The 9374-nt window shown below is 30.2% G+C and overlaps 1 protein-coding gene across 1 annotated transcript; it reads right to left on the bottom strand.

Moving 5' to 3' along the window:
• Nucleotides 1-7202: 7202 nt before the first annotated feature.
• LOC104877288 (putative xyloglucan endotransglucosylase/hydrolase protein 1) lies at nucleotides 7203-8976 on the bottom strand. The gene is made up of 4 exons (XM_010648241.1): nucleotides 8781-8976; nucleotides 8557-8657; nucleotides 7670-7875; nucleotides 7203-7584 (listed from the first exon to the last, which is right to left on the bottom strand). Exons 1-4 carry the CDS (start codon nucleotides 8974-8976, stop codon nucleotides 7203-7205), a joined length of 885 nt encoding a protein of 294 aa, XP_010646543.1.
• Between the last annotated feature and the right edge of the window lie 398 nt (nucleotides 8977-9374).

Below are 9374 nucleotides of genomic sequence, written 5' to 3'. Positions count from 1 at the left end.
AAAGCCCGCTTGGTTGCAAAGGGGTTTAGTCAAACCTATGACATTGACTATATCGAGACATTTGCACTAATGGCAAAGCTAAACACTATACGAGTTCTCTTATCCTTGGCAGCAAACCTAGATTGGCCACTACATCAGTTTGATATCAAGAATGCCTTTCTGAATGGTGAGTTGGAAGAAGAAGTGTTTATGATGCTACCACCAAGGTTTTGTAAGGAAGAAAAAGAAACCAGGGTATGCAAATTGAAGAAATCTTCGTATGGTCTCAAGCAATCACTAAGAGCGCGGTTCGATAGATTTACAAAAGTGATTAAGAACCAAGGATACCAACAGGGACAGTCAGATCATACTATGTTCTTCAAATAGTCCAACGATGGAAGGATGGCTATCCTAATCGTGTATGTCGATGACATCATTCTCACTGGAGATAACACAAGAGAAGTGGAGAGGTTGAAGAAGGTCTTAGCCACAAAGTTTGAGGTAAAAGATCTAGGTCAAATGTGGTATTTCCTAGGAATGGAGGTCGCCAAATCAAGGAAGGGAATTAGTATTTCCAAAAGAAAGTATGTACTTGACTTGTTGATTGAGATTGGCATGCTTGGTTGCAAGCTAAGTGATACCCCTATCAAGGCAAGAAAAATGATAGAAAGCGACGAAAAACCCGTGGATAGAGAGAGATATCAACGACTAGTAGGTAGATTGATCTACATTTCTCACACTAGACCAGACATTACTTTCGCCATAAGTGTGGTTAGACAGTACATGCATTCACCAAAGGAAAGTCACCTAGAAGCATTGTATAAGATCCTCAGATATCTAAAGGGTTCTCTAAGGAGAGGACTATTATTTAAGAAGGATGACAATAAGAAGGTAGATATCTATACAGATGCAGATTGAGCGGGATCAGCAGAAGACAAAAGGTCTACTACCGGCTATTGTACTTATGTCTGGGGGAATCTAGTAATATGGAGAAGTAAGAAGCATAGTGTAGTAGCCAGAAGCAGTGTTGAGGCTGAATTCAGAGCAGTTGCATAAGGTATGTGTGAAGGACTATGGTTGCAGAAATTGTTGGAAGAACTACACATTACAGTAGAACTCCCCATCAAACTCTATTGCGACAACAAAGCCACCATTAGTATTTCTCATAATCCTGCTTAGCACGACAAGACCAAACATATAGAAGTGGATAAAGACTTTATAAAGGAGAAAATTGAGAAGGGGACTATTTACATGACTTATATCCCTACAAGGGAACATTTGGCAGATATATTCACCAAGAGGTTACAGAAATCAAGCTTTGAAGATTTTATTTGCAAGTTGGACATGATTAATATATATGATCCAACTTGAGAGGGAGTGTGGAAATTCGGTATGATTTGTAGGGTGATTTGTAGGATGATTTGTAGGATATTGTGATTGAGGCCCCAATTGTGGCAAATATTGTGGTGATTTGTGTGATTTTATTTTTTATTTTTCCATATTTTGTTCTCTGTGTATATGTTAAATAGGGACCCGATTATGTAAAAAATATACGATTGAAAATACAATTCAATGATTCTTAGTTTCTTCAATATGTGATGACATTAAATAGGACTTATGGTGAATTATGACGTAAAGTTATCGATTGTCATAATTCACTAAACTACTATACCACATAGACTCTTAATCTTGAGAGGATATTGAACTTGTGTCAAAGTCAATAGGAAGCTTTGACCTATGAGTGATACCTTAAGGTGGTCACATATCCTTATAGATTGGGTTATTGTTGATAGAGGTTGGTGACAACATGAATTTACTTTTATGTCCTCATTATTTTCATGGAGTACCAGAAATATCACTAACCAATATAGGAATAACAAGATTGACCTTAAAATTTATGAACTCTCTAGGTGTGCCAAGTGTCTCCTAAAATTATTCTTTATAAGTTAATCAACTATGTAGTTTGATTTTCTAGTTACTTTTAATTATTTAAATTAAGTTTGAAATTTTAATATTTTGAAGTTTTGAAATTTATTATTAAGAGGAATTAAATCAGCTATAAGAATTAGGAAAAAAAAAACCCAAATAACATTTAAAAAAATATTTTTGTTTATTCCAATTTAACAAAAAGCTTCAATCCTCTATATTAACATTCCTTAAAAAACATATTTTTAGTCCTTACATTCTCTTCAAGCTCAACCATCCAATCCTCTATTTTTTCTTTCCCTTCCCTTTCAGGATCAAATAGATCGAATATCATTTCACACTCGTTAGAAAGACACTATCGGTAGTTGTTCCTCTTACATAAGCTCATAGTTGACAATACCTACATAGGAGAGAATCAATCATTATAAATGGAATTAAAATTGATCATTGACTTCAGCATGAAAGCTTGAGTGAGTATTTGAACTATCTCCACAATCCCATGAGGTATGATGTAACACCCTAAAATAAACTTTAAGGGCAAAATAGTAAATTAAAAATTAATTAATTAATTAAACTCATTAAAGGAAAAAAAGTCCTTTTACAATTACAAATCTTAGGAATAAATTAGATTTTCCTTTTATCTTCCTTATTTAGAAAACTCTATTAAACAAAAATCAAAGAATTTGAGAATGTAGGGCTAAATGTTTGAAGGCCTAGAGTTTGAAGTTAAGATTTTTCCAGGTAAGATTCTAACCCTAGTTAATATTTTATACTCGTTAATTAGTTTTGAACACTTTAGATATTCCTTGGAATATCTCAATTTTGATTAGAGTTCGTTTAATTAATTTCTAGGTCAAAAAGACTAAAAAATTATGAACATAGTTTGATTTATTAATGGAGATCGATAAATTTTGATTACTCAAATTAATAGAACTAGATAAATAAAAAAATAGAAAATTATATAGTTTCGGATATGAAAATTACATAAAATTTGTGAGTATGGAGGTTAAAAGTTTTGACTTTAGAGAGAGAAAAAAAATGAAAGATGCGTAGGAAGGATTTGGCATGTTGAAATAAATAAATAAATAAATAAATAAATAAAAATAAAATAAAATTGCATGGGGTATTTGTTAAGTTTAGGAGATTTAAATAATAGTAATAATAGTTGAATGCAAATATTCTTAAAATATTTAATTTAGATAAGTTAGAAAAAAAGAAATAAATTATTGTTTAGGAAGTTGAAAATATTATTGGATGGCAATAATATTAATATGAGAAATTAATTAGGATCCCTAGTACTAAATAAAATATTTTTAGGATTATCAAATTTTTACCTTTAGATAATTGTGTATGAAATGTTAGGTGAGGAGTAAATTCGTCAAGTTAAATACTTCAAGTTTTGGAGCGCTTCTTCAAGGTAAAGGAAATTAATGCAGATTTTTATAAAAGAAAATAATTTTATTTTCATATTGTATTTTGAAATGTGTAAAAATATTATTTTTATCTTTTCACATGGATCAAATATGTGTTTTGTATGGAAAGTATTTTTTTTTGAGAATTTTTTTTGTTTATTTATGAAAAGTGAAAATTTTTGGAGATATGATATTTTGTTTTGCAAGTTTGAATTAATGAAATAAAGTGTTTGACTCTGGTTTCTATGGCCCTAGTCAACAGGTTATAATTGTTGACATATTCGGCCCTAATCAACGGGTTATAATAGTTGATATTATATGACTCTAGTCAACGGGTTATAATAGTTGACTTTATGACCCTAGTCAACGAGTTATAATTGTTGATATTTGGTTTTGTTCACCTTAACTAGAACAAATTTGAAACTAGCCACTCATTTGTGAAGTCCCACCTAATTGGGTACCATTTGTTATTTGATAACCAGAGTAAAGATATTTTGAATGCATTTGATTTGATTTTGATGAGAAATTGTTTTGAAATGGATATGAGAAAGTTTATTGAAAAGTTTGAATGTATTAGTATTTTGAACTCAAAATTTTTTATGAAAATAAGTATATGTTATATCTCCTATTTGCAAACATGATTGAAAAATGTTTGATTCATGAAACTGTATTAATGTTCCTTATTGGGCTTTAAGCTCACACCCCTTCGTTGATATTTTTTTTCAGGTACTCTCAGTTCGGGCGAGGAGTGATGGTTAGGCTGGGGAATTTTTCTTTGTTAGGATTTTGGTTCAAAACTTTATTTTGGACATTGTTTAGATGTTAAAATTTAATTCACGTTTAAATTATTTAAATTTGAAGTTATTTGGACAATAACACTTTGGTTGATGTGTTAGTTTTTTTTAAAGTTGATACTTGGAGATTTTAGAATTTTGTCTTACTACTCTGAACATGAATTAGGTAATTGGTAAATTTCCAGTTACAATATGAATGTTTGTGTTGTTTCCACTTTGAGCCTTTGGGCTTGAGGTATGAAATGACCGTCATGCCCTTGGAGTGGGTATTGGGGTGTAACAGAGTGGTATCAGAGCACTAGGTTATGATATTGTTGGGAACATGTTTTAGTTTACTTTGGGGATAGATGAGTGACACATTAGTTTAAGTTTTAGTTTCATTTAATATAAGTTATAATATTTGGAGGTTGTCTTGTGATGATTGGTTATAGAAAGATGTCAATTGACTTAGTACTCCCTAACCTTCAAGATTTTGGTGATAGTTTGTTAGCTTCATGCTATGTCCATGTTGATTGTTTTAGGAAAAGTGTGACTTTCCACATTTATGATAAGCTTGAGTTTAGTTTTGAGGGAAAACATGTGATTAGATCATTGACCATTGTGTATGATTTTAGCTTTATGGACTAGTTCCTTGCTTAGAAAGGGTTGTTAAGGGTTTTATGCTTATGTGGTATGTGATTAAAAAAATAAATAAATTCAATCTATTATTGCCAAGTTGATAAAGGTTTAGTGATGCAATCTTGGTATTCAAGAGGTCACTTAGGAATTAGAAAAGGAGATAAGAGAAAAGCATCCTCATTATTTGAAGATTTATGTATATCAAGTTTAGAGGACTAAACTTTTGTTAAGGCTGGGAGGATGTAACACCCCAAAATAAACTTTAGGGGCAAAAAAGTAAATTAAAAATTAATTAATTAAACTCATTAAAGGTAAAAAAGTCCTTTTACAATTAAAAATCTTAGGTATAAATTAGATTTTCCTCTTATCTTCCTTATTTAGAAAACTATATTAACCAAAAATCAAAGAATTGGAGAACGTAGGGCTAAAGGTTTAAAGGTCTAGAGTTTGAAGTTCAGATTTTTCCAGGTAAGATTCTAACCCTAGTTAATATTTTATATTCGTTAATTAGTTTTGAACACTTTAGATATTCCTTGGAATATCTCAATTTTGATTAGAGTTCGTTTAATTAATTTCTATGTCAAAAATATTAAAAAGTTATGAACATAGTTTGATTTATTAATGGAGATCGATAAATTTTGATTACTCAAATTAATAGAACTAGATAAATAAAAAAATAGAAAATTATATAGTTTCGGATATGAAAATTACATAAAATTTGTGAGTATGGAGGTTAAAAGTTTTGACTTTAGAGAGAGAAAAAGAAATGAAAGATGCGTAGGAAGGATTTGGCATGTTGAAAAAAATAAATAAATAAATAAATAAAAAATAAAATTGCATGGGGTATTTGTTAAGTTTAGGAGATTTAAATAATAGTAATAATAGTTGAATGCAAATAAATATTCTTAAAATATTTAATTTAGATAAGTTAGAAAAAAAGAAATAAATTATTGTTTAGGAAGTTGAAAATATTATTGGATGGCAATAATATTAATATGAGAAATTAATTAGGGTTTCTAATACTAAATAAAATATTTTTAAGATTGTCAAATTTTTACCTTTAGATAATTGTGTATGAAATGTTAGGTGAGGAGTAAATTCGTCAAGTTAAATACTTCAAGTTTTTAAGCACTTCTTCAAGGTAAAGGAAATTAATACAAATTTTTATAAAAGAAAATAATTTTTTTTTATATTGTATTTTGAAATGTGTAAAAATATTATTTTTATATTTTCGCATGGATCAAATATATGTTTTGTATGCAAAGTATTTTTTTTTTGAGAATTTTCTTTGTTTATTTATGAAAAGTGAAATTTTTTGGAGATATGATATTTTGTTTTGCAAGTTTGAATTAATGAAATAAAATATTTGACTCTGGTTTCTATAGCCCTAGTCAACGGGTTATAATTGTTGACATATTCGACCCTAATCAATAGGTTATAATAGTTGATATTATATGACCCTAGTCAACGGGTTATAATAGTTGACTTTATGGCCCTAGTCAACGGGTTATAATTGTTGATATTTGGTTTTGTTCACCTTAACTAGAACAAATTTGAAATTAGCCACTCATTTGTGAAGTCCCACCTAATTGGGTACCATTTTTTATTTGATAACCAGAGTAAAGATATTTTGAATGCATTTGATTTGGTTTTGATAAGAAATTGTTTTGAAATTGATATGAAAAGGTTTGTTGCAAAGTTTGAATGTATTAGTATTTTGAACTCAAAAGTTTTTATAAAAATAAGTATATGTTATATCTCCTATTTGCAAGCATGATTGAAAAATGTTTGATCCATGAAACTGTATTAATGTTCCTTATTGGGCTTTGAGCTCACCCTCCTTCATTGATATTTTTTTTCAGGTACTCTCCGTTCGGGTGAGGAGTGATGGTTAAGCTAGAGAATTTTTCTTTGTTAGGATTTTGATTCAAAACTTTATGTTGGTCATTGTTTAAATGTTAAAATTTAATTCTCGTTTAAATTATTTAAATTTGGAGTTATTTGGACAATAACATTATAATTGATATGTTAGGTTTTTTTAAAGTTGATACTTGGAGATTTTAGAATTTTGTTTTACTACTCTGAATAGGAATTAGGTAATTGGTAAATTTTCAATTACAATATAAATGTTTGTATCGTTTCCACTTTGAGCCTTTGGGCTTGAGGTATAAAATGACCGTCATGCCCTTGGAGTGGATTTTGGGGCGTGACATATGATATTATGTTCCATGGGAATGATTATGATATTCACATGAACTAACTATATAGGGGAACCTTAATTTGGTAAGGTCCTACGGGCCTAGAATGCCTGTGGATAGTAAGTGTACAATAATTACATAGGCTCCATGGACATTATTTTACCTTAATTTGCAACTATAGATTAGAACAAATACACCAAGAATGTAATCATCTGCAAATAATTATTATGCATCCTTCAATATAAGATTGGTAGACAACAATTTTGATGACAAAATCATTCTAATGTTCGCCTTGGGCATTCTGGGTGAAGGCTTCCCCTATCAGAACAATAGCTATAAGTCAAATATTTCCGTCTCACCTTCTCATAAGCGACGATTTCAGTCTGGTCCAATCCCATGTACCTCGGTCCATTCCACCTATAGTGGGTAGAATTACATTGACTAGTACTGTCGATGTCTTTCAAGCAGCCATTAATATTGAATCCCTGAAAGTAAGCCACAAAGGGTGCTTGAGTCCAGTTAATTTGCTGCCCATGGGCTGCCCAAGTTGTGTCACTCCATAAACTTCCCACCACACTCATTGCTTGGGAAGGATAATTCACCCCAATGCCTGTATTGTTTTTAAACACTCTGATAGGGATTTTGTCCACATAAAACCTTCAAAAAAAATATCAGAACCAGGTTAAGAAGTGTTAAGTATTGTCCAAGAAGGAAATTAACTTCTATATACACATTCTCTTACACTATCTGATGTTGGTTCCATAGAATTTTATATGTATGAAAATCAGCTGTGGGATCGAACCAGAGAGCAACCCTTTCTTCCCTACCACCATTATCATTTGAAAACACATTTGTTTGCAATGTGTATGGCATTCCATGGCCTCCTAGGAACTCAAAATCAAGTTCATCATGATTTCCAGCAGGCTGATTATTTTGCTGTGAAGTAAGCTGTCATGAATCACCATTAAGCTGATCAGTATTTATCAATAAATTACTGATACATCACAACAAAAAAATAAAAACGAAAAGGTACTAAACAAGAAAAGAGATTGAGTTAAGAATTTTAGGCTTTGTTTGGTAACTATTTTTTATAACAATTTTTTGAACAATAGTTTCTAGAAAAAAAAAAAAAAGGAAAAACTCATTGGACAACCAAAAAAAGAAAATAGTTTTTTTTTCCTTAAAAGACAGAAAATAGAGTATATTTTTTTTTAACAATAGTTTTTCAGAAAAAAAAAACATAAAAAATTCATTTGACAACCAAAAAAGGAAAATAGTTTTTTTTTATAAAAAAAAAACAAAAAATAGGTTATTTTCAAATAATATATTTTAGTTGTTTTCAGTTATTTTCACTTGTTTTTTAGGATTATTTTATAAAATAATTATATAAATATAGAAAATAATTAAAATAAAACACTACATAAAAAAGTTAAATATAAAACATATTTCGAAAATACAAAAAACATGTTTAAAATATTTCAAATAGACATTTACACTAAAAAACACTGAGAACAATTCTAAAAAAATTGTTGTTAAAAATTGTTTTTAAGAACCATATTTTAAAAACAATTACTAAACAAAGCCCTTAAAACCCTCTTACTTATGAAAAAGGAAAATCAAAATCTTTACATAGAAAGTAGTGATGATTCCTAAGGAATCCTTGTTTGGTATCTTCATCCTCATTCGAAAGAATCCGGAGCCATAAGTATGATTGGACATAAACCCTGACCCTAAATCCGTTCAAGAACAAGAATGGATGTAAGATTTAGAAGTTATGATAAAAGATGAACAAAGATCAGTAGACCAAAGTGTTATATATACATAGAAGTTGCATGTGTGAGAGGAATACAAACCAGAATATTCGTCTATAGAGAGCCGAACTTCTGTCCCATTGTTTATAGAGGAGAAATGATAAAATCCCCATGTGTTATAGTAGTTTTGATCAAAACTAACTTTATCAGGGTTGATTGCACAAGTGCTAAGTCTAAGATAAGCAAATAGAGAGAAGAAGGAGAAAAAGGGTAGATAAGAAGACGTAATGAAAGGCATCAAGCTGATTGTCTGAGAAAGTGTTTACACATGGAATCATATGAATGTGGTTGTATCGTTCGATGGAGCCACGAGGTGGTTCTTATTGAGGTAGTTTTGGAAACTAAAATAGAAATTTGTTGGGTGGGTCAAGCATGCATTCATTTGTGTCTGTTTCATTCCTTGTGTATAATGCATTTATGCCATGCATGTGTTACATGCAATTTTAAAAGCTAGGTTGTTACATTTCTTTATAATTTATGCCTTTTTAATACAAAGAAGAAAAGATCATTCATTGTTGTTTCCATAAAGTATTGATTTTGAGGATGAAAATTGGTCAATATTAGGCCTGCATGGATATGGGTCAGCGTTGGTGTCAAGAATATGATGAATATTTTTCTTGCTATTTGACCCAACAA

The sequence above is a fragment of the Vitis vinifera genome, chromosome 7, assembly GCF_030704535.1.
Source record: "Vitis vinifera cultivar Pinot Noir 40024 chromosome 7, ASM3070453v1".
In the NCBI taxonomy this organism is placed as follows: Eukaryota; Viridiplantae; Streptophyta; class Magnoliopsida; order Vitales; family Vitaceae; genus Vitis; species Vitis vinifera.
This window is presented reverse-complemented; position numbering and strand designations above follow the sequence as displayed.